The sequence below is a fragment of the Erythrolamprus reginae genome, chromosome 2, assembly GCF_031021105.1.
Source record: "Erythrolamprus reginae isolate rEryReg1 chromosome 2, rEryReg1.hap1, whole genome shotgun sequence".
Classification (NCBI taxonomy): Eukaryota; Metazoa; Chordata; class Lepidosauria; order Squamata; family Dipsadidae; genus Erythrolamprus; species Erythrolamprus reginae.
Window position 1 is genome coordinate 12,994,298 of NC_091951.1, and position 25,130 is coordinate 13,019,427.

A 25,130-nucleotide genomic window follows, 5' to 3' on the forward strand; every position below is an offset into this window, starting at 1 on the left:
TGAGTTCGCATCTCAAAATGTTTGTCAGTAAAGACGTTCGTAAGTAGAGGTACCACTTGGCCTAATTGGTTTTCCAGCTTCGTTCCTGACTACAGTCCACTCTTCATGCAATCTTCATGCCCATCTGGACAGGAAATCTTCTATCGTCCCAGGCATCAAGCAAGTGTTCCACAGGGAAACCTATCCTGACCCTCGAGCTATAGCATCCCATGTTTCCCTATTTCCAGTGTAGAATTCAATTCAGTTCTGCTGGGTCCTGGCGTGAAATGAGTCGCCTATCAAGCCTCCCGCCCCACTTGGCTGTTTTTGGACCAGAAAGGATTTGGGAGGAATCCATTGCTCCCCGTAGTGAGTAAGGGCACCTCCTTCCACTGGCTTAACTCCCATATGGCAGTTTTCAGATTCTGGGAGGACCTCTAGTTGCTTCCAGAGTTATGGGCCAGGGATGAAATTCAGCAGGTTCTGACAGGTTCTGGGCCAGGGATGAAATTCAGCAGGTTCTGACAGGTTCTGGAGAACCGGCAGCAGAAATTTTGAGGAGTTAAGAGAACTGGCAAATACCACCCCTGGCTGGCCTCAGAGTCAGGTGGGAATGGAGATTTTGCAGTATCCTTCCTCTGTCAGGCCCACCAAGCCAGACCCACAGAAGGTCCTGTGCTTTGGCCTGACCTCCTAGAGTGGCCCAAACTGCTTTGTATGGCTTGTAATAGCTTTGTAATATAGCTTCTAAACTTGTGTTGTTATTTGTGATCAGCCTTTGCTGATTGACAGGTTTTAGAGAAGAGTTCATAGTGAATTGGAGTGAGGAACAGGAGGAAGAGTAGCTGGTTTTACTGTAAGAGAGAATGATAAACTGTAAATCCTCATCAGAGTTGCTTGGATTGAAAGGGGAGGGTTTTTTCTGTCCCTTATTTTTTTGTGTGTAAGTGCCATTTATGTTTTTCAGAGTTTAGAAAATGGAACAGGAACCTTCCTCCATCATCAAGTGCTGAACAGAGATCGTTTTTTCCTGCTGCCAACAAACAGCTGATTTTGCCACCAAAGCTGGTTATTTGGTGGTTTTGCTCCCTGTTTTTTTAAAGGGGAGACTAGGAACGACCCAAGATGATCTTCGGACAATTATGCACAGACAGAGAAGAGAGGGGGCTAGATGCCTGCAATGTTTATTAAGGAGTGGTCAGAAGGTCTAATCTCTCGCCATCCTTTGCATTCAGCTGCTCAGCTTTCATAAGTACATCTGGGTTTTAACTGCACTTGAACTTTTACAATCACCCGATTCATAATTATTTGACTTTTGACCTATTTTACAATGCCTCTACTGTATTTGACTTTTAGAACATTTGTTTTGCTCCTTAAATTCAAAATTATTCTTTTTAACTGTAAAGAATTTGTGGTGGATGTTACATTTACCTTTACACGGTATTATATTGTAATCTAGCTCTTTCTAACTGTTTTTTTTAAGACCCTCAATATTTCTCCCTTAACTTTTTAATGGGAAAATCCCGCCCCCCTTATTTTTTTCTTTCCCAGGAGTAAAAAGAAAATTTCTCTGTGGAAGCTGTTGCTTATCTGCTTCTCTTACCTTTGAAGAGAAAACTAAGAATGTTTTTCATATCTTTGAAAGAACATAAATTATTTTGGGAGATCATTGAAAGAAGAATGCCCACTTATGGTGGGGGGGAAAAGGATAGAAGACACACACAATTTCAATCACATGCTAAAGAGCAACAATATTATACAAATGAAGAAAAATAAGGAGTAAACATTATGTAAAGATACCCAGGTGGCTTTCAACAATTGAGATGCTGACATCCCAACACAGTGCATATAACAAAAAAGATAACTTATGATGATTTATTAGACTCAACTGGACGCTTAAAGATCAGTCAAAAATTGAAGATGAAAGGAAAAGTATGAATTGGATAACATATTATCAAATACAAAGTAGATATATATCAGGCCTGGTAAAATTTGGTATAGCTAAGAAATATAATTTAATAGATAAAATATTGATTGAACCAGATATTAAATTTGTAACAAAAATGTATAATTATCTTTTATATTATGATAGCATTGAGGAAACAGTGAAAGAGAATATGTTAGCCTGGATGAAAAATTTTGGTTGAACGATCCAGTTAGAAGATTGGGAAAAAATATGAAAGGAACATTATAAATTGACTTTATTAGTATAAAGAAAATTTATGTAAAATGTTCTACCAGTGGCATTATACCCCGGCAAATTAGCCAAAATCTATCTGAATGTAAATCCAAAATGCTGGAAGTGTAAAACTGATCATGGAACATTTTACTACTTATGGTGGACGTGTCCAGTAATTAGGAAATTTTGGAATATGATAAAGGAAATGACAAAATATGAATGAGAATTAAAGCCAGAAACCTACCTTCTTGGGATCATGAGAGGGCAACATACAAAAATAAATTATTATTTTATAATACATATATTAATGGCTGCCAGATTAGCACTTGCACAAACATGGAAGGATGAAAGCGCCCCCCCGCCCTTACAGAGATAATAGTAATAAAGAAAATGTAATAATAATAATAATATAATATGTATATATATATATATGTGTAAATAACCAGTAATTAATAATCAGTGCTTGTAAATACTAATACAAAATAAATAACTAATATAAAAGGTAAATATTAAGGGGAAACGATTATTGATAAGATAGTTGGATAATAATGTATTGAAATTGATATGCTGATGCTACAGAAATCTAAATGAAGTTATTTGAATGATTTGTTAATGCCTTTTATGTGTTTGTATAGTTTTTAAAAATCTAATAAAAATTAGTTTTTTTTAAAAAAAGAAAGAAGAATGCTCTCCAATTTACGGTTTTATGCGACAATATAAAGAAAAACATTGATAGGTGAAGAAAGGGTTTGCAAAATCAATGTGGTATCCAAAAGCAGGAAATAAGTTGTACCTGATTTCCAGTGTGAGGAATTGGGATTCCATCTGTCACTCTCAGATGTGAACAAGTATTTGGTTTTTCAGAAAAGATTGACAAGAACTCTGAGATTATTCAACATGAATAAGATATTTAGAACAGAGACTTCTGAACTTTGGAAATGAGATACAATTGTTGATAAAGTTCTTAATTGAAAACCTAAGGGAAGGTTTTACTATTTAAAATTAGACACCGATTATTTGACCTGCATTCAGATATAATGATGAAAGTGATTTGTGGCCAATAAGAAATTGTGTAGACTTTCTATGAATAAATTATAATAACAGACTATTAGCAGAGTGCTTTAAATTTTAACTTTGCTCTTTTTCAATCTATTAACTATTTTTTCTTTCACATATGTAATCAATGCTAGGTCAGGTTGCAAATAGATGTAGAAGATTATAAATTCTGGGCCTCTTTTGCAAAGGAGGAAGCTATTATTGTTGCAACAGATTACTCAGGGTTCAACTGGGAGGCATAATATGTCATTTTCTCTCTCTAAAATTGTTTTTTCAATGTTTTTGTTTAGTTTTGTTCTGTCTCTGTTTAATCTTTTTATTTTTTATTTGGGATTTTAATGTTTGAAATAAAGTAAAAAGGTTAATTCTAAGACAAAATGGATCAGGAGATCCACAGTTGGGCCTGGCTGCTTCCCCAATAACCATTTCACACACTGTAAGAAGACCAAAATTGTTTGCTGAAAATAAATGGGGTTTTTTGTCCATTTCTACTCACCTGAGTTGCTGCTTCTACTCACCTGAGCTGCTGAGTCTTATTGGAAGTTGGGAATAACAAGGATTTTCCCCTCTGTTGCTCAGACTTTGATTTCACTCTGAGGGGGGAGAAGGGTTGGAACCAAGGCAAAAACTGGGTGGGGGAGGGGAACTCCTATCTGCTCCTTTGGGGAGTAGGCGGCCATTTTGTTTCTGTGTCTGTTTCTCCAGCACCACCAGCTGATCATCTGTAAAATGGCTGCTTTTGGTCTTGGCTTATTGATGGCAGAAACACAGGCTGCTTTTCCCTCAAATCCTCCTGGTCTCTGAGCCTCATCCAGGGGCCCTTCGGGAGGCAGGAGTTCAAGGCCCGGCCAGAGCCGTCCTGGTCCCCTTGCAGAAGGGCAGCTTCTCCTGCTTCTGAGAGATCCTCTCTGGGCTCCTCAGCTGCCCCATCTGATGCAGTGGCCCAAGAGTGGGGAGACCCCTGATTGATGGGAAAGATGTCCCCCATATTACAGATAGTCCTCAACTTACGACCACAATTTTAGGTTGCTAAATGAAAAATGTGTTAAGTGAGTTTTGCCCCATTTTACGAGCATTCATGCCACAGCTGTTAAGTGGTTCAATGCAGTTGTTAAATCAGTAACACGGTTGTTAAGTGAATCTGGTTTTCCCCTTGACTTTTCTGGTCAGAAGGTTGCAAAAAGAGACCCCTTGACCACTAGACTCTGCAAAGGTCAGAAATATGAGTCAGTTGCCAAGCACCCAAATGTAAATCACCTGAGCATGAGGAAGCTGAAAGGGTCATAATTGTGAAAAATTGTCATGTGTCTTTTTTTTCAGTGCTGTTGTAGCTTTTCATGGTCACTAAATGAACTGTTGCAAATCGAGGACTACCTGAAAAGTGACTGCTTTCTGTTCAAGGAGGGGTGAAAAGGGGGTGGGAGGGTCTTTTACCCCAATTCCTTTTGGGCTTCACAGCATAAAAAGTGGAAAAATTAAAGCGGACGCCTCCAACCTGCAACACGAGAGCCACATTCAGCTTTGGCCAGCTAATAATGCAGTCCCACAAAAGTTTTAATCTTATAATAAATAATATAAAACAATAAAAGTGTACTTTAACTTAGCTTAATATCTCTACCAGGCTAGAAACCAGGAGTGAGTTCAAGTCCCGCCTCATCCCCTCCTGTGGGAGGAAAAGGAAGGAGCAGCAACTTTAAGACATGAGAGCATCTGCAAAGGGAGGAATACAGCTGGCTACTCGGTTTTGACCACCAAGTTCTGGGGCAAGACTTAAAAGTCCTGTTTGAATGACAAATTTAATTTCCTCACAAGGATCTCCGTGCATTTGTTGATGGATGGACCGTGTGTACGGATGAGGCTGGTGTGTGTGTGTGTGTGTGTCAGAGGAAGGCACATATGTGGAGATAGGACCCGGGTGTGGGTGTAATGGACGTGAGAGTGAGGAATATGAATTCTGAAAAACATCCACTCTCCAGGACGACCCGTATTCTCCTTTATTGGGGCCCTCTGGATGCTAAGCAGGGTCACAGCTGTGGGGTCCTTGGTCGCTCTCTGAGCCTGGTGGCTTTCCTGCAGACGGTTCATTACCAGGTAGTCCTCGAATTATGAACATAATTGAGCCCAATATTGATGTTGTTGATACTTTTAATTAAATGAGGTTCTGCCATTTTACTTTTTTTGTCAGAGTTGTTAAATGAATCTTTTCAGTTGTTAAGTCAGTAACCCAGTTGTAAGGCGAATAGCAATAGCATTTAGACTTATATACCGGCTTCACGGTGCTTTTACAGCCCACTCTAAGTGGTTTCCAAAATCAGCCTCTTGCCCCCAACAATCTGGGTCATTTTACCCACCTGAAAAGGATGGAAGGCTGAGTCAACCTTGAGCCGGTGGTGAGATTTGAACCGCTGAACTACAGCTAGCAGTTAGCAGAATCAGTTAGTTGAAGTAGCCTGTAGTGCGGCACTCTAACCACTGCGCCACCCCGGCTCCCCTGGACTTTGCTTGTCAGGTGGTCACAAGAGCAGATCACATGATCCCAGGACACTGCAGTCATCATAAATACGAGTCCTATGAATTTTGATACTGTGATCATGGGGATGCGGCAACAATGGTCATTAAAGCAACAGTCATAATGGTGAAAAATGGTCATGTCATTTTTTTCAGGGCCATTGTAACTTTGAATGGTCATTAAGTGAACTGTTGTAAGTAGAGGAGTGCCTGTGCTTGAAGCAAAGGTGACATTTACTGGTAGTTCTTTATTTTGCAAATGTTTTTTAGTGACTAATATTACAACCGCACTGAAAAAATGGCTTAGTGACCATTTTTTCACACTACGACCATTGTGGCATCCCCAGCATCTATAGATAAAAGTAATGCAAAAGAGAGAGAGAGAGAAAGAACTTCTCTTCCTCCGCAGCAATCAATATTACCTCCGCTCCCTCCATTTAACAGAGTTTGAGTTGCTGGTGACTGGATGGTAAGTGGGGAATTCTGGGAGCTGAAGTCCACACCTCCTAAATGTCCATGGAGATTCTCAGAGAAATTGGAGTCTCTGAGCAACAAGGAGGGTAAAATCATTTGTTATTTCCAATCACCCAAAACAGGAAGCAGTTGGACAAGCCCTCTTCTCCTTCTAAAATGGCCTGTAACCCTCCCTCCTCCTAAAACTCCCCTCCCCGTCTCTCTAGAACCCATAAGGGATGAGTCCGTGGGCTGTGTGGGGGCCACACCTTTGGTCACTCTGCTCTACCAGATTAGCTCCCTTTTCCAAATTGAGACCTAAAAACCCATTGTAATTTTTTATTTTCTGCTGCAAAAGCTATGCTCTCCCCTCCTCCAGGTCCTCCTCTCCCCTCTTCTCTTTCCTTCCTCCTCTCCACTTCCCTTCTTCCTTCTCTTCCCTCCTCCTCTTCTCTCTGCTCCCCTCCCTCCTCCTGTCTCCTTCCCCCTCTTCTCCCCTCTCCCTTCAACCCCTCCTCTTCTCCTCTCCCCTCCCTGCATCTCTCCTCCTCTCCATCCATTTTCCTTCTCCTCTCCCCTCCTCCCCTGATTTCTTCCCTCCTCCTTCCCTCCCCCTCTTCTCTCCCTTCCTCCCCTTCTCTGCTCCTCTCCTCCCACACTCTAGTCTTCCTTCTCTCCACTTCTCCTCTCCCTATCTTCTCCTCCATTTATTTGTTTGTTTATTTAGATTTATAAGCCACCTTCTTCTGAGGGACTCAAGGCAGTACAGTATACAAGTATAAAGTTTGAAACCTCAATATTAAAAAAACCATTCATCCATTTATCATTCATACTACTGGCCGGAGCACAGTGTTGCTGATCAAGGGGCAAAGCCAAGGTTTTAAAGCCTTTTGAAAGGCCAGGAGGTTGGGGGCAATGCAAATCTCTGGGGGGGAGTTGATTCCAGAGGACCAGAGCAGCCACTGAGAAGGCCCTTCCCTGCAGTCCCGCCAATGGACATTGCTCAGCTGGCAGGACCTGGAGAAGGCCGACTCTAATCAGTCTAATCTGTGTGAGGCAGAAGATGGTCCCTTAAATAATCTCCCCTCCATCCCCTCCTCCTCTTGTCTCCACTCTTCCTCTCCCCCTCCCTAGTTCTCCTCTCCACTTCTTCCTCCCCCTCCCCAATTCCCTCCTCCTCCCCTCTCCTCCTTTGCCCTCCACTCCTTCTCCTCCCTAGTTCTTCTTCCTTCCCCTCCCCTCCGCCCTCTCCCTCCCCCTCCCCTGCCGGTTCTCCGGCCCATCTGTTCTCCCCCCCCCCCCTCGCGTCCTGTCAGCCGTTACTCCTGTCTGGTCCCACCCGAGAGCGAAGACGTGAAGGCCGCCAAGACGTCGCTTCCTCCCTTGTTCCGAAGGAAGCGCCGAGTGCCTGGGAAGGGAGGAAGGTGGGCGGCGTTAAAGGGAGAGAGAGGCCGCCATTTGTCCCCGGGCCTTCAGCGGGCTCCTTTAGGCATGGAAAATATCGGAAGGGCGACTTTGATCCCGTTCCTCTCTCTCTCAGCCCAACCTGCCAGCACAGCTCCCGGCTGAGGAATTCCGACACTTAACAGTTGGCCTCTAAACAAGGGAAAGAAATCTACCTCAAACCGTCACTCAACCTTCCCTCCACCCCCGCCCTGTCTGTGGGAAGCTTTACTAGTGCGGCAGCGCCTCCCGTGGCCACTGCGAGAACGGCGCTTCTTTTTTACCACTTGATTTTTCAGAAAAGGCAGCTGTCGGTCGGCGGATCCCATTGGTTCCCATCATGGCATCACGTGCTCTCTGTGGGAGGAGTTGCCGAGTCCCCGCGCTCGAGACCAAGAGTCTTGAATCCGCTCTGGGTGTTTCCTGCGGCTTTTCCCCTTCCAACCGCTGTTGCTTTTTTTTCTAATTGTCCTTTGCAAGGCAATACCTGTGCACGCCTCCTTCCGACTAAGCCTTCCGTAGTTCAGTGGAGTTTGCTGCCAAATCAGTGGGATTAATAATTGCAAATTAATTGAATTAATTAATCGCAAATTGATTAAATCGATTAATCGCAAATTAATTAAATCAATTAATTGCAAATTAATTACAATTGTAAATAAGTTAATTACAGCCTGAACAATTCTGATGGCTTTCTCTTTTTAGATGGAAGCATAAATATTATACTAGATATTAAGCATCACTTAGAATGAGGTCAGCTAGTCCAACCCTCAGATCCAGGCAGGAGACCTAATACCATCCCAGTCTAACAGTTCTCCAGCCTGTTTTTGATGGAGCCCTCACAATTCCTGGATGTCAGTTATTTCACTGATTAATGGTTCTCACTGTTAGAAAATTTCTCCTTCCTTCTAGGTTGGATTTTTCTTTTACAAGCTTTCACCTGTTGCTTCATGTCCTGCTGCCTTGTGCTTTGGAGAAGAGGTCCATCCTTTCTTCTCTGGGGAAGCCCCTCAAGTGCTAGAAGACAGGTGGAAGGTCTTAAGCATAGAACGTATCAGGAAAGACTTAATGAACTCAATCTGTATAGTCTGGAGGACAGAAGGGAAAGGGGGGACATGATCGAAACATTTAAATATGTTAAAGGGTTAAATAAGGTTCAGGAGGGAAGTGTTTTTAATAGGAAAGTGAACACAAGAACAAGGGGACACAATCTGAGGTTAGTTGGAGGAAAGATCAAAAGCAACAGGAGACAATACTATTTTACCGAAAGAGTAGTAGATCCTTGGAACCAACTTCCAGCAGACTTGTTCATTAAATCCACAGTAACTGAATTTAAACATGCCTGGGATAAACATATATCCATCCTAAGATAAAATACAGGAAATAGTATAAGGGCAGACTAGATGGACCATGAGGTCTTTTTCTGCTATCAATCTTCTATGTTTCTAGGTTATTCCCCAAATTCTTCTGTTGGATAGTTCCACCCATTGCTTCCTGTCCTGCTGCCTTGTGCTTTGGAGAAGAGGTCGATCCTTTCTTCTCTGGGGAAGCCCCTCGAGTGCTGGGAGACAGTTATTATGACACATACACCCACCACCCCATTTTTTTCTGTTGGACAGGCTGGGCCTCCCTAGTTCTCTCAATGGTTCTCCATCCCTTTCAACCTTCCTTCATCATCCTTGTGGATACTCTCTGCAGTCTTTCCAGGGTCTCAGCGTCTTTTTTGAATCGTGGAGACCACAATTAGACCAGCATCCAAAGTGGGGGGCCTCACTAGTGCAGGATAAACCAGGATGATCACTTCCGGTTTCTCTTGATTTTTCCCCTCGGTTGATGGAGGCCAAGACTGCGTTGACGTTTTTGGCAGCTCCACCTGATGGCCACTTGGGAGGGGCTGTGCGGGGTCTCCCCTCCCCCCAGGCCCAGAGGGATCCCACTCCCGCCTTTTCCAGCCTCGCAGCTCCGCCCCTCCCCCCAAGAGGCGGGAGGCCCGGAGGGGGATTTCCTGACAGAACTTGCTGTGAGCCGCCCCGAGTCTTCGGAGAGGGGCGGCATACAAATCCAAATAATAAATAAATAAATAAAACTTTCGCTTCCCTTTTCCCTCCACTCTGGCCGGTTGCGCCTCCACGTCTGCCTAGCAACAGTGACGTCACGGGGATACTTTTCTCCTACTGGGTGAGCTTGTCTTTTCCTGTATTGTTGCGCCGTTGATCACGCGGGGCGCCTCTTCCTCCGCCTGCGAGTTCAGGAGAGCGGCGCGGCGCTTTAGGGTGGCGGCCAGGATGGCTCTGCGCCCTGCGCCCCTCTGGCTCCCGGTGATGGTGGCGGTGTCTCTGCTACGGGGGAGCTGCCTTGGTGAGTCCTTTGGGGGCTCCGGTCCCTTTTCCTTCCAGGGAATCTTCCTCTCTCGCTCGTCCCCAGAAAGTTTAATCCCAGAAGTAGAATCCTGATTCGGTCCTCTTTCGAGTCCGCTCCCCCTCCCCCTCTGGCCACTGATTGGACCCAAAGCCTTGATGGGGCTCTGCGCTGCCCCTCCCCCAGGAGAGCCCCTCTGGGGACAGGACGAGGGTCAACCTCCCGGGTGTCAGTCAAGTCTATCTGGGCGCCCCAAGCGCAGTTCTTTCCCTCCCCCAAAGTGGAGGTTGTCGGAAAGCGGCGTTTGCAGGTGATCAGGCAGATGAAGAACTTCCTGACTGCCTTCGCCCAAGCCCTGCGCCTGGGTCCCCTTTCCTGCCTTGGGAGGGGCTTTGGGGCTTCTGGTGCTGGAAGAACCCGGATGGTTTCTCTAATGGGATCCGTGTCTTGGCAGATGCTGGTGTAGTGGATCGATCCGGGTTAAAGTGGTCCTGTGAATACAGCAGCATAAGAGTCTGGAGAGAAGCTCTTCTTAATAATCATCCTCCTTCCTGATTGTTTCTTTCTCCTGATCCCCACCATCACTTGTCCTAAAATGAACCCCAATATCCCCAGAGCTTTTTGGGGGGATGGGGCAGGCAGAGATTTGCCCCCCAAGAGTTTCCTTCTCCCATTGCAGAAGCTCCCAACATGGGACAGTTTGCAAAATCAAAAAATGTTTACAATGTATTATTTATTCTTTGGCAATGGGGAACGTGGGGTGTTCCTGGCTGTTTGCTCTGAGAAGTTGTCAATACAATAACTTTTCAAAAGACATTTAAAAAGGTTGACAGAAATTTAAGGATGAAATAAGCTGCTTGGGGGTAAAAGGAGAGAAGCACCTCTGGGTGGTGACCATGAAATGAGCCCCTTGCTTGGACACAGACAGGCCCAAATTCACCAGCCGTTCCTGATTGGAGGCACATTCACGATTGTGAGGATGCCAAACCTATGCAAACCTGTGTTACAGTCACACCTGTCATTTCTGACTTGAAGAGGATTCAGGATTTTGAGGATGCCCAACCTGAGCTACATTCACACGTTTCTCCTCTCAAGCAGACTTCAGCCTTGCTTATTGCTCAGCCCCACAAGGGAAAGAAGCGGGTTCTGGATCACGGAGGGTCCAATCTGATCCATTTGGATTCTGAAATGTGCCCAGAGCAGGAAGTGGATCTGGGGTTCCCCAAAAGCTCTGAGCCGCCCCTGGGATTGTGGGGAGGAGCAGGAAGAAGGAGGCCCAGGCCTTTGCCTTGAACTGGGAAGGACTGGGTGACTATACTGGAGGGAATGGGCAGAGGGACTGTTTATTTCTCTGGACTACGGAAGTCTTTCCTTTTCCTGTGTAGATGCAGGCAGGGCCGCCATCAGGAATTTTGGGGCCCCATACAGCCTAAGTGTCTGGGGGACCCCCCGCCATTTTAAAACTACTTTATTTTGCGACATACCAATTATGTATTAAATTTACCTTTCACAAAAAAAAATTAAACCCTGCCACTACAACAAGGTACACTTGTTTGCCAGATTAATAATATGTTAATAATGCAGAAAATATATTCAAGTGACATCAACATATTACATACATATAAATAAATAACCAGAACAGTGTAAATACACCAAATTAACAAAATATTATTAATTTTGGCATCAACAATATTAAAAGCAGCAATAAGATGGCACAAAGGATAAAGACAAAATACTCCTGCATCACACTAGAAAAATATTGGTTTTACAATAATACCAAGAAATAACAGGTAACCAGAAGATAAATTATACGCAATAATGTTTAAAACTATATGTAAACTCCACTATAGGTATAAAAAAAAGTCAACCCTTTACAGATAATTAGCGCCTATTAAAAATACCCCTAAACAAATTGAAAACGTTTTGCAGTAGCATAATCAAAGGGGGGGAAAAACAAAACAAATAGGATCACCAAATATTGCCCAATTAATCCAATTACAAACCTAATTACTAATTCCTTTATATAAAAAATTAACAATAAGAGAGTTAAAAAAATAGAACTAAATCTATAAAAAAATAAGAACACAAAGAGATATAAACAGAAAATAGAAAATTACACTAAGTAGATAAGGTAACTATGAATATAAAGACACGACAGTATGAAAAGAAAAAACAAGAAAAAGCACAGTGCAAGAAAAAAGAAGAGAAAGAGGAGGGAAGAGCAAAAAACCCTCTCTTCTCATTAACCTCTCCACCTATCTCCTTATAGCATTTTCCAAAGCTTGCAAAATTTTAAAATTGTTTTATAAAAAAGAACATACCCTCATGTATCATCAAATCCATATTGTGAAGAAAATGTGCAAAAAATCCAAGATTTTTTCTCATACTTGTACCTGCTATTAAGTTCCATAACTCAATATATTTAAGCTTTTAAATGTGTAGTGTATAATGTCTCTTAACAAATAGCATGCCCGTGACTCTAAGAGCAACAACTTTTTTTCCCTCTTTTCCTCTTTCTTCTTTTCCTAGGATGTTATCATATCTATTAAACATACCGTGAGTTATTACTGTGCATGCATTTAACATAATTTAGAATGTAAAATGTAAAAATAACTAACTCCTGCTTCAGATCTTCTCTGCACAAGTCTTGAAATACAGTATAATGTAGTTGTTTGTTTTTTGAAAAGACCATAGTAGCTGTACCCAGCTTCTCCTTTGCATATTCAAATCTTCCCACTTCCCACAATGCTTGCTTCTTGAATCCAGGATGGTGTTTGCTTCTCGAATCTAAAATGGCAAGACGGCTCCAAAAAACATGTCAACTCCAAAGCCACACATCTTTTCCTCACACTTAGAAGGGAACAATTTCGAAAAAAATCTAACACCATAATCAAAATGTATACCAAATTAGCTCTGATCCAAACTTCATGTTTAGCAGCTATGAAGCTCTTCAGGCAGAATAGCGAAAAATTAGGCATTTTTGCTGATCTGTTCTCTTTGCCTGGTCTCGATTGTAACAATTTTGTAAGTGAATCCAATTAGCTTCCTTAGCACTCCAAGTCACCAACACATCGCAGAAGTTACCAGTCCTCTTCAATCTCCGGGGCCCCCTCATTTTTCAATTTGCTCAGGGCCCTGATGCCAGTCCCGGTAATACTGCCCTATCAGCGGCCCTGGATGCAGGTTCTGCCCAAATAAGTCCCGTGAATGATCCTGAAAGTGATCTTTAAAATATTTCATGCTCTGGAAGAATTTTTTCTCTGTAGAGCTTTCAGAAGAGACACCAACAAAGGGGCCTTGGAGATTTCCCAGGCGTTTCTGGGGTGAGGGGAATTCTGGGAGTTGTAGTCCACACTGAAGTCCAAGTGGCTGAGTTAGAGAAACTTTTGCTAAGCCTTGAGAGTCGCTGGTGGATAGTGGATAGATAACAGAGAACTTCTGCATTGGAGACAAATTTCTTGTGTGTCCAATCACACTTGGCCAATAAAGAATTATATTCTATTCCATTCTATATTCTAATTTATTCTTATTCCTATTCCCACCATCCTCCCAAGTTGGCTGAGGGGCATTTCTGCCTTTCTTTGTGCTCACAAAGTTCAGGATCAGCTTGAAAAGAGGAAAAGTGTCAGAGAAAGTGAGATTCAGAATAAATCTGGTGCCTTTCTAGCACCTGGGAATTATGGCTTCAGACCCTAATTGGGTGGCTGGAATTCTTTATTTATTCTCTCTTGGGATAATCACAGATTTTCTGTGGCATAGCAATAGCACCAGTTCTTACATTTATATATCTAGTCCTGGATTTGCGACCACAATTGAGCCCAGAATTTATGTTGCTAAGTGAGAAATTTGTGCGTTTTGCCTCAATTTATGACTTTCTTTGCCACATTTGTTAAGGGAATCTTTGTAGCTGTTAAACTAGTAATTTGGTTTTTAAGTGAATCTGCTTCCCCATTGAGTTTGCTTGTCAGAAGTTGCAAAAAGAGATCACATGATCCCTGGGACTCTGTGACCATGATAAATATGAACCAGTTGTCAAGAATCTGAATTTTGATCCTGTGGAGAACATGGGGATGCTACAATGGTCCTAAGTGCGAAAAATGACCATCAGTTACTTTTTTCAGTGATGATGTAAACAGTCACTAAATGAACCATTGGAAGTGGAGGACTACCTGTATTCCACTTCACAGAGCTTTCAATCTCACTCAAAGCAGTTGAATATGTCAGCCTAACAATCGACCTTGAGCAGGTCAGGATTGAACTCCTGGCTGTGGGCAGAATTAGCCTGCAATGCTGCATTCTAACCATGGGGCCTCCATGGCTCAAGGTGTGGGGTTGAGCCCCACTGAGTCCTGGGCTCAAAGCCACTTTCTGTTTGGATGCCTGAACTCTGGGGCGGGAGGGGGAATTTCCCAGTCAGTGGGGGGAGGAGGAGGAAGATCCTGGGGGTTACGTGGCGTCATTGCTGCCTCCCTTCGCTTCCCCCTTCGCCTCCCCATAACTCCCAGGGAAGCAGTTTGGGTTTCCTGTAGGATCCTACGGCCTCTGGTCTCACCCAAATTCCCCCCTCCCCTTCCCTATTTTATAACACCACCACCCCTCAAATCTGCACCTACTAACATTCCATGTTGGGCCTCAGTGAAGTCAGAATGTTTTTTTCTTTCTCTTGGGGGGACCAGATGGGGATGGAGCCCCCTTCTTCCTGTGGGGCCCCTGCAGCCTCCTTGGGGCAGAGACTGAGCAATGCAGAAGGGGGAGGGGGTGGAGGGAGGCCTTGCTGGAAGGGGGGGAATTGGAGGGGAGCACAAAAGGTTTGAGGGTTCTGCTGTCTCTTTCTCTCTGCTTTCCTTTCCTTTTTCCCCATAGAGCATCAGGGTCCTTGACTGAAGCCCCCTAACTCTGCCCCTCTGGGTCCCTTCCAGGCGCCTCCTCCCACTCCATGAAGTATTTCTACACCACCATCTCGGAGCCCAGTCAGGGGCAGCCCCACTTTGTCTCTCTGGGGTTTGTGGATGGTCAGGTCTTTGTTCACTACGACAGCAACAGCCGGAAGAGGCAGCCTCGAGTCTCCTGGATGAAGAAGGTGGGGAAGGAGGATCCCCAATACTGGGACAGAGAGACCCAGAGAGCACGTGGCACTGAGGAGGCATTCAGAAGAAACCTGGAGATTCTGAGTAATCGTTACAATCAGAGCGAAGGTGAGCGATGGGTCGGGTGGCTCCTCCGGCCCCATATTCCCCTTTCCAGGGACCAGAGGGGGGAGAAAGGGGGGGGGGGGTCCCATCAAAGGGAAAGGCTTCTTCTACACCTCTTAAAAAGTATTTTTAAAATATGTTTATTCTTTTTAAAATTCATATAAGATTGTCCTTGCCTCCATAGCTGACATTTTCTGCCAATTGCAGTTAATGAAAACTTGTTTAATCAGATCCTCTTTGAGACCACCAGATTCTCAGTCCCTCTTTGCAGCCGTAGATCCAGGCTCCTGTTCCCTCTCTGGGATCCCTTCCTTTCCCCCCAGAGGAACAGCAGAAAGAAAGATGGAAGGATCTCCGTCCCTCTGTTTCTTTTTCCACTCCTCCTTCTCTCCGTCTCCCTTGGGATCCTCTGCTGCCTTTTCCAGATTCCCTTTTCCTGGGAAGGTTCAGGGACTCCGTCCTGGGGGGAGGGGAATGCAGGGAGGGAGGGGGAGGGGGGAAGGGAGGTTAGTGATGGGGGCTTCCTTTCCCTTGGACTCTAGAGAGGAAATGGGGGTGTCAGTGCCTCTGTCAAAGTCCCTGCAGGAAGGGGGGCAGCTCTGTCTATCTTCAGGATTCCGGAAACCATCCTCCTGTCTCTCTTTTAGGCCTTCACACATGGCAGGTGATGTATGGCTATGAGCTCCGGAGAGACGGGAGCAAAGGAGGGTTTATGCAGTATGGCTACGAAGGGAGGACCTACATCACCTTCGCCAAGGAGACCCTAACTTGGGTGGCTCCCGACCCCCTGGCCCAGATCACCCAGAGGAAATGGGACACTATTCTAGCAATGAATCAGAGATATAAGGCCTACCTGGAGGAAATCTGCATTGAGTGGCTGGAGAAGTACCTGTCCTATGGGAATGAGACGCTGCTGAGGACAGGTGAGCATCTGAATGCAGACTGGACTTTCCTCCTTTATGGCCGGATCTCTTGGACACATTCAGCCCCTTTGAGTCCCTGGTCTGCAGCCTGTTTTCTCCATGGTGGGAATCCTCCCCCCCCCCCTTCCAGCCTCTCTCCAGGACACGGGAAGCCCTGATTGGTTCTCACTACCAGGCAGCCATTCAGTGCACCAGGAAACGCAGCCTCAAACAGTGGCTGTCAGTCAGCCTTTCCTCTTAACCCCCTTCAGGAACACCCCCTCCCCCCATAAGGGACTCACATTATAATCTTTCCCTAGGATTTTTTATTAATTTTCCATCTAGAACATCCCTTCCCCCTCGGTCACTCCCTTCCCCCCTGGGGCCCTTGATCCCTCCAGGATCAGCTGCATGGGATTAGGATCAATAGGGGAATCCCCCCCCCCCACTTATCATCACCAACAGCCCCTCCCTGCCTGGGGAAGAGGACCCTCTCTCTCTTCCATTGGCCTCAATCTCTCTGTCGTCCCCCTTTTCAGAGACAAAATCTCTTTTCCAAATTGATCAGTGTGAGATTCCATTTGATCTCTCTTCCCCTTAAAGTTGGGGTTGTGTCCAATGTTCCCTCTAATTTTTTTTCGGTGTGGGTGGAAAAGAACAGTGTCTGAGTGGCTGTCCCTTTGGGACTGGGCGGCATAGAAGTATGTATGTATGTATGTATGTATGTATGTATGTATGTATGTATGTATAAACAAACAAACAAACAAACAAACAAGAAAAAAATCCCTTCTTTTTTATTAAAATAAATTAATAATAAAACAAAAGCAAAATCTATTACTATTATTACTATCTTCTCCTCTTTTTCCATCCCTGTCTCCTCCCCCCTGGTGTGTGTGCATGTGAACTCTTGGACCATTTCTAATAACAGGTGAAGGCTATTGGAAATGGTTCACACACCAGGCTGTTTTTTCTCTGTTATTATTTGGGTGCTTTTTACCATATGCTTTAAATCAAGAGTCATTTCTCTCTCTCCCTCTTGCTCTCTGTCTCTTTTTCTCACTTTCTCTCTCCCTCTTTCTATGTCGCTCTGTCTGTTGCTCTCTCTCTCTCTCACTCTCTTGTTTTCTTTCTCTCTCTCTCTTGTTTTCTTTCTCTCACTCTTTCTTTCTTTCTCTCTCTCTCTTGTTCTTTCTCTTGCTATCTCTCTCTCTCCCCCTCTCTTTTGCTCTCTCTCTCTTTCACTTACTTTCTCTCTTCCTCTCTCTTTCCATCTTGCTCTGTCTGTTGCTTTCTCTCTCTCTGTCAGTGAGGGGGCAGCGAGAGTGCTTTCTCCGAGCGCTTCGGGAATGCCTGCCCTGCCTCTACTGCAGCCCCCTTGCTGAAAGCTTGGGACGAAAGCGCTCCCAGTGAAGGGGCTGCAAGAGGAGCAGGGCGGGCATTCCCGAAGCCCGCGGAGAAAACCCTTTTGCAGCTCCCTGCCTGGGAGCGCGGATGAGGAGGAGAAGTCACAGCCGCCGCGGGAGGAGTCGCGCCCCAAGGCGGGAGGTGGAGAAAGCCGGAGAGGGGGGGTGGATCGGGCGGGCAGGGGGCAGCAGCGAGAGGCCAGGGGCGCAAGGGGGCCAGAGGCACCATGGGGGGCGGGGCGGCCGCGGCTCCCTTTCCTTCCACCCATGTCTACTGCGGGCTGGCAGGGGGATGGGGAGCGCGCACGGTGCCTCCGCACTTTTATCTCTCCCCCCCCAACTACAAGACCCGGTTCCTTGCGCACCCTTGGAAAAGGTGGTTTGGGGGGTATTTTGGGGTGTGCGCTAGTGCGGGCGCGAGTCTTCGGAGAGGGGCGGCATACAAATCCAAATAAAAATAAATAAATAAATAAACTTACACAAGGCAGTGGTTGTGTCCCTTGGAAAGAGGCCTGGAGCAGCCTCAGATTCAGGGGAGTAGAAGAGGATGCAGAAAGTAGAGAGAATCTTCTGTGTTGTGGTTGTTTTGAGAGGGAACCTAAGAGACCATCTCCACTCTCCCTCCCCTGAAGGGAGCAGCCCAAGATCAGCCAGAGTTCAAAGCAGACAGAGAGGAATTTCCTTGGACCCTCAATTTGCTGCTGGAGGTTTTTCAGGCTGAGTCCCTGGGAAGGACTCAAAATCAGGAGTTCTTGTGGTCGAGCGTTTTCCAGATTCGGAGCATTTCCCAAAACCCCTTGAGATGCTTCAGGTGTGAAGGGGGAAATAGGGGGAGAGTTTCCTGCCCCTGATTTTCTCACCCACCTTTCAGTCTCTGGAGGGGCTCAGAGTCAATTCCGGTGTTTCCGCAGAGCCTCCAGTGGTGACGATGAGCAGCAGGACGGAGGTGGAGGATGGGATGGAGACGCACGTCTGCCGGGTCCACGGCTTCTACCCCAGGGAGATCGATGCCTCCTGGACGAGGGACAGGGCGGTCTGGCTGCAGGACACCTTCCATGGGTTTCTGACCCCCAATGCGGATGGGACCTACCACTGCTGGATAAGCATCCGGGTCGACCCCAAAGAGAGGGGCTGCTATCGGTGCCACGTGGAGCATGACAGCCTGCAGGATCCTCTGGACTTGGAGCTGAAGGGTGAGAGGCTGCAGGGAGGGAAAGGCCGGGCTCTTGGGCAGCCTGGAGGGGGGCGGGAGAGAAATCGGGCCCCAGATGTGTCCAGATGTGAACATACCTGAGCTTTAATCATTGGTTTTTCCATTGTTTGAGGTTTGGTGAAGTTGCAGGGATCAGACCCTAGAACTGACTTCAGGTGATAAAAGGGAAACTACAGAATCCCATCACAATACTTGGCTGATCCTGATAAAATGCCCTTAGATCCTCTCTTAGGCCTCCCCTGGTTCTTGCCTCCAGCAGAAAAGCAGCAGTTACACTGAGAATCAGTAATAGATTTGCTTTTGTTTACAATTGCCTCACCTGCCCTCATCACCTTGAGGCTCGACTACTGTAACGCTCTCTACATGGGGCTACCTTTGAAAAGTGTTCGGAAACTGCAGATCGTGCAGAATGCAGCTGCGAGAGCAATCATGGGCTTCCCCAGGTATGCCCATGTTACACCAACACTCCGCAGTCTGCATTGGTTGCCGATCAGTTTCCGGTCACAATTCAAAGTGTTGGTTATGACCTATAAAGCCCTTCATGGCATCGGACTAGAATACATCCGGGACCGCCTTCTGCCGCATGAGTCCCAGCCCTCTTGGGGAGCATCTGAGATCTCAGCCTCTTGCTGGGACTCCAGTCTCGGTTCAGCTGAGTCTGAGATTCAGGCAGTCTGAGGTTCTTCTGAGTTGGGAAGAGGCCTCCCAGTTCCTCTGTCCCCCTCAAAGGCTTTGATCAAAGGGCAGCAGAGAAGGATTTCCATGGGAACCTCCCTCCCCTCCCAGCTGCTTCCCCCAATTCCCCTCCACCCATCTCAGAGGCAGCAGGTCTCTCTTGGGGCAAATCAGGAGACACATTTGTATTTTGAAGATCTTTCTGTCTTTATTGATGGGACAAAGCGACTGTGAAATATCTCCTGGAGTTCTTCCTCTTACTGAGGGAGAGATTGAACGATCTCTGGTGGATTTTTTTTTAGCTTTAATTGATTTTTCTCCTTGCAGACAGACGTCAAGAAGACTACAATGCAGTCCCAAGTGAGTAAATATTCCTCCTTCCATGTAATCTCCAACTTCAGAGGCCCCATTACTTGAGGATTGTGTGTGTGTGTTTAAGCACAAAAGCAACCCATGAAGCTGCATAGTTGTGCTATTTCCTCCTACGAACTAAGCTGGGGAAGGAGGCCCCCTTTCCATAAGAGCCAGGCTGATATTGGGAGTGAAGATCCAGGACAAGAAACGCCCCGAGTCTGCGGAGAGGGGCGGCATACAAATCTAAATAAACTAAACTAAACTAAACTAAGATCCACCTGTGTGAAAAGTTTGCTCTGAGGGAGAAGCTGCTCTGGTTTCCAAGTAGGAGGAACTTGCAGAATCCACTTTCCTTGCACTGGTTTGTTCCTGCGGAGGAGAAGGGGAACTCTCCCTGTTGGATTTCCAGGCACTTTCATCCAGGCAGGGAAGGCAGCCCACAGTCTGCATGGTGGAGCCTGGGCCCCTTGGAGGGAAAGAGCCCTTCATTCCTTGGTGGGAAATAGGAAAACCACCGGCAATGCCGTGATCCCCAATGGTTAGAGACTCTTCAGGTGGCATAGCTGAGACCTGGCTGATTCTGGAAGTGGGGAGATTCTCCTCTCAGAGATGCGTCCAGCTGGGTTGAGGGTTTGGCACCAGCCAGTCTCCAGGGTCCAGGGCAGGTGGGATGGCAGTGGTCCTCTGAGAGTCTCTTTTGGCCTTTAAGGGCCTTGATCCCCAGGTTTCTGGTTGTGATTCCCTGTTTCTGAATCTAAGCTCAAGAGATCAGTTGGGCTTGTTAATACAGTACCAGCCTCCTTGATCCATGGCCACCTCCTTGCCTGAGTGCTGGTGACCATCTCAGGGTTGGCATGGAGTTGCCCAGGATTCTGGTCCTGGTAGTCTTCAGTCTGCCTTCCCTGGGTTTGGTCTCGGAAGTGGCCCAGAAATTCATGTTCACCATGGTGGACATGGGCCTTTTCCAGATCATCTTGGACCCAATTCGGGACAGTGGTCACACAGCAGATATGATCTTGTTGTCGGAGCAATGGCAATGTGATCTGGTGGGGGAATCTAGGTCGTAATGAAATGTTTAAAATATTTTATATGGCATTTGTTGAATTTTATTGCAACCTTCCTGGAGTCACCTTGGAGAGATGGATGTCATAGAAGTTAAATCATGAAATAAATGAACAGCCTGGTCTCCTCTGAGAGATTCATGAGGCTGCAGAGGTTTAATGGTGAGGAGAGAGAAGAGGATCAGGACAAAGCATTCCTGTTCCTGTGTCCATTCCCTTTCTATCCTCTCACTCTGTGTCTCTCTCTCCAATGCAGGGAGGAACCAGGCCATTTAGCAGCCCCCTCGCAGGTGAGTGACCCCAATGCGGGCAGTATGGAGTTGTCCCTTCCCCCTCCCACTTTTCCCTCATTCAGTCAATTCTGAAGAAGGTGAGGGTCGTTGTTTCTTCCCAGCCAGCGCTTGGATCAACTGCAGGGGAAATGTAGAGTAGAACCGAGAGGAGGGTAGGAGAGCCGGCCATTCCTTGCGAGAGAGGGAGCTGTAAAGAAATGGGGGGGAGAAAATGAGGCTAAGAGAGCTGGTAACTAAACTTCCTCGCGAAGTTTTCAGCGCTGCGAAAACTAAATTGCGCGGCCCCAAACCAGATGGAAGAAACTTGCCTCCCTGCCATCCTCAGAGCCTGCAGCACTCGTTTTGCTCCTCTTTAGTTGATAGACTGACCTCCTTCTAAACCGTGCCTTCATCGCCTGCGCTTTGCTGAGGACCGGAGTTCGGTGGCTCAATCCCCATGAGTGAAGGGGAAGGAAAGGAGCCTCCCCCGGTTCCCTACTGGCATTCAGGGACCACCACCCCCATCACCCAAAAAAGAACCAGCCACACTGGAGAGTGCTCTGGATTCCTCCCTTCACGGTGTGGAATTCTCACGCGGGCCCTTCTGCCGTCCCTCACAAATTTTCTGCTCTCTTCTTCTTCCTAAGCGGTTGGCAGGGAGGCGTCGGGAAGGCTCTGCGGAGATGGAAGGTGGGAGGAATTAAAGCCAGCTCCTTTGGGGGCCTTGAAGGGACTCCCCCAGAGGAAGCGGGTGCCAGGGAGCCTTGTCTGAGGCTGAAGCACCAGTCCTTGCCACGGCCGGGATTCCCCACCTCCGGACTGTCGGTGCAAGCAGAAAGAGGCAGGGAATCCCTTTTGCTCGGGGCAGCAAGCAAAAGGGAAATCCCGGAAGCGGCAGTCCCAAGTCAGGGAAATCCCTGTGGCAGTAAGAGAGTGCATGCGGAGTAAGAGAGCGCACACACCTGGGCTCGGGTTCGTAAGTAGAAAATGGTTCAGAAGTAGAGGCAAAGAAATCTGAAACACTGAGTTCGCATCTCAAAATGTTCGTCAGTAAAGACATTCGTAAGTAGAGGTACCACTTGGCCTAATTGGTTTCCTTCGTTCCTGACTACAGTCCACTCTTCATACCATCTTCATGCCCACCTGGACAGGAAATCTTCTTTCGTCCCCTGCATCAAGCAAGTGTTCCACAGGGCAACCTATCCTGACCCTCGAGCTATAGCATTTATTTATTTATTTTATTTATTATTTAGATTTGTATGCCGCCCCTCTCCACATCCCATGTTTCCCTATTTCCAGTGTAGAATTTAATTCAGTTCTGCTGGGTCCTGGCATAAAATGAGTCGCCTATCAAGACTCCCGCCCCACTTGGCTGTTTTTGGACCAGAAAGGATTTGGGAGGAATCCATTGCTCCCTGTAGTGAGTAAGGTCACTTCCTTCCACTGGCTTAACTCCCATATGGCAGTTTTCAGATTCTGGGAGGACTTCTGCTTGCTTCCAGAGTTATGGGCCAGGGATGAAATTCAGCAGGTTCTGACGGGTTCTGGAGAACCGGTAGCAGAAATTTTGAGGAGTTAAGAGAACTGGCAAATACCACCCCTGGCTGGTCTCAGAGTCAGGTGGGAATGGAGATTTTGCAGTATCCTTCCTCTGTCATGCCCACCAAGCCACACCCACAGAAGGTCCTGTGTTTTGGCCGGACCTCCTAGAGTGGCACAAACTGCTTTGTATGGCTTGTAATAGCTTTGTAATACAGCTTCTAAACTTGTGTTGTTATTTGTGATCATTAATGGGCTTTTGCTGATTGACAGGTTTTAGAGAAGAGTTCATAGTGAATTGGAGTGAGGAACAGGAGGAAGAGTAGCTGGTTTTACTGTAAGAGAGAATGATAAACTGTAAATCTTCATCAGAGTTGCTTGGATTGAAATGGGAGGGTTTTTTCTATCCCTTATTTTTCTTTGTATAAGTGCCATTTATGTTTTTCAGAGTTTATAAAATGGAACAGGAACCTTCCTCCATCATCAAGTGCTGAACAGAGATGGTTTTTTCTGCTGCCAACAAACAGCTGATTTTGCCACCAAAGCTGGTTATTTGGTGGCTTTGCTCCTTGTTTTTTAAAGGGGAGACTAGAAATGACCCAAGATGATCTTCGGACAATCATGCACAGACAGAGAAGAGAGGGGGCTGGATGCCTGCAATTTTTATTAAGGAGTGATCAGAAGGTCTAATCTCTCACCATCCTTTCGCTTCAGCTGCTCAGTTTTCTTAAGCACATCTGGGTTTTAAATGCACTTCTTGAACCTTTTAAATCACCTGATTCATGACTAGTTGTCTTTTGAACTATTTTATAATGCCTAATTTGACTTTTATAACATTTTTTCTGCTCTGCTGTTGTTTACCATTACATTCAAAATTATTCTTTTTAACCCTAAGGAATTTGTGGTGGATGTTACATTTATATTTATACAATATTATTCTATACAGTAAATCTGGCCCTTTCTAATTTTTTAAAAAAAGACTGTCAATATTTCTCCCTTATTTTTTTAATGGGAAAATCCTGCTCTTATTTTTTTCTACCCAGGAGTAAAAAGATAATTTCCCTGTGGAAGATGTTGCTTATCTGCTTCTCTTGCCTGTGAAGAGAAAACTAAAAGTGTTCTTCGTGTCTTTGAAAGAAGATAAATTATTTAGGGAGATAATTGAAAGAAGAATGCCCACTTACGAGAAGAAAGGATACAAAATACAATTTTAATCACATGCTATAAGAGCAACAATATTATACATATGGAGAAAAATAAGGAGTAACCATTATGTAGAAATACCCGGGTGGCTTTCAACAATTGAGGCATTGAGACATCCCAACACAGTAGATATAACAAAAAAGATAAGTTAAGATGATTTATTAGACTCAGAAGGACCCTTGAAGATCAGACAAAAAGTAGAAGAGGAAGGGAAAAGTATGGATTGACTAACAAACAAAATAGATATAAATCAGACCTGGTAAAATTTGTTATAGTTAAGAAATATAATTTAATAGATAAAATATTGATTGAACCAGATATTAAATTTATAACAAAAATGTATAATTATCTTTTATATTATGATAACATTCGGGAAACAGCGAAAGAGAATATGTTAGCCTGGATCAAAAATTTTGGCTGCACGATCCAATTAGAGGATTGGGAAAAAATATGAAAGGAACATTATAAATTGACTTTATTAGTGGCGTACAGTGAACCCTCGAGTTTCGCGTCCTCAAGGATCGCGAAAGGGCTATTTCGCTAGTTTTCAACCCGGAAGTAAACTCCACCATCTGCGCATGCGTGCCCTTCCACGCATGCGTAGATGGTGGAGTTTCCCCGCCGGGCAGAGGCTTCCCTGGGTCTTCCCCCTCTTGCCCCGGTAAGACCCCAGCGGCGGTGGGCTGGAGCGCGAGCTTGGGGCAGCCTAGCTCCACTTCCCAGCTGGGAAGCGGAGCCGGCAACAGCGTGGGCGGGCGGCGCGCGCGAGCTTGGGGCAGCCTGGCTTCGCTTCCCAGCTGGGAAGCGGAGCCGGCAACAGCGTGGGCGGGCGGGCGGCGCGCGCGAGCTTGGGGCAGCCTGGCTTCGCTTCCCAGCTGGGAAGCGGAGCCGGCAACAGCGTGGGCGGGCGGGCGGCGCGCGCGAGCTTGGGGCAGCCTGGCTTCGCTTCCCAGCTGGGAAGCGGAGCCGGCAACAGCGTGGGCGGGCGGGCGGCGCGCGCGAGAGCTTGGGGCAGCCTGGCTTCGCTTCCCAGCTGGGGAGCAGCCCCAGCAATGCGCGCGAGCTTGGGGCAGCCTAGCTTTGCTTCCCAGCTGGGAAGCGGAGCCGGCAACAGCGTGGGCGGGCGGGCGGCGCGCGCGAGCTTGGGGCAGCCTGGCTTTGCTTCCCAGCTGGGGAGCAGCCCCAGCAACGCGCGCAAGCTTGGGGCAGCCTAGCTTTGCTTCCCAGCTGGGAAGCGGAGCCGGCAACAGCGTGGGCGGGCGGGCGGCGCGCGCGAGAGCTTGGGGCAGCCTGGCTTCGCTTCCCAGCTGGGGAGCAGCCCCAGCAATGCGCGCGAGCTTGGG

The 25,130-nt window shown here is 46.4% G+C and overlaps 2 protein-coding genes across 4 annotated transcripts in view; both read left to right on the top strand.

The window, feature by feature from the left end:
- Nucleotides 1–25,130, top strand: part of LOC139159747 (major histocompatibility complex class I-related gene protein-like) — an 82,360-nt gene that overhangs the window by 20,829 nt on the left and 36,401 nt on the right. For 2 of the 3 annotated variants that reach the window (XR_011557841.1, XM_070737121.1), the window contains exon 8: nt 947–2,767. The exons of the other annotated variant lie outside the window; for it this stretch is intronic. The gene's annotated coding sequence lies outside the window, so the exon portion shown is untranslated. Of the gene's footprint in view, nt 1–946; nt 2,768–25,130 lie in introns of those variants that run through there. 3 annotated transcript variants of the gene reach the window in all.
- On the top strand, nt 9,873–23,540 carry LOC139159746 (class I histocompatibility antigen, F10 alpha chain-like). The gene is made up of 6 exons (XM_070737119.1): nt 9,873–9,973; nt 14,893–15,168; nt 15,813–16,088; nt 18,382–18,663; nt 19,686–19,718; nt 23,033–23,540. The coding sequence occupies exons 1-6, from the start codon at nt 9,901–9,903 to the stop codon at nt 23,113–23,115; spliced, it is 1,023 nt and encodes a 340-aa protein (XP_070593220.1). The 5' UTR covers nt 9,873–9,900; the 3' UTR covers nt 23,116–23,540.

Excerpts from the sequence above, each read along its gene's own strand:
- LOC139159746 (XM_070737119.1), top strand. The coding sequence starts at position 9,901 with ATGGCTCTGCGCCCTGCGCCCCTCTGGCTCCCGGTGATGGTGGCGGTG. Across the intron at positions 16,089-18,381 it reads TGAGACGCTGCTGAGGACAG|AGCCTCCAGTGGTGACGATG; the intron begins GTGAGCATCTGA and ends GTGTTTCCGCAG. Across the intron at positions 18,664-19,685 it reads TCTGGACTTGGAGCTGAAGG|ACAGACGTCAAGAAGACTAC; the intron begins GTGAGAGGCTGC and ends TTCTCCTTGCAG.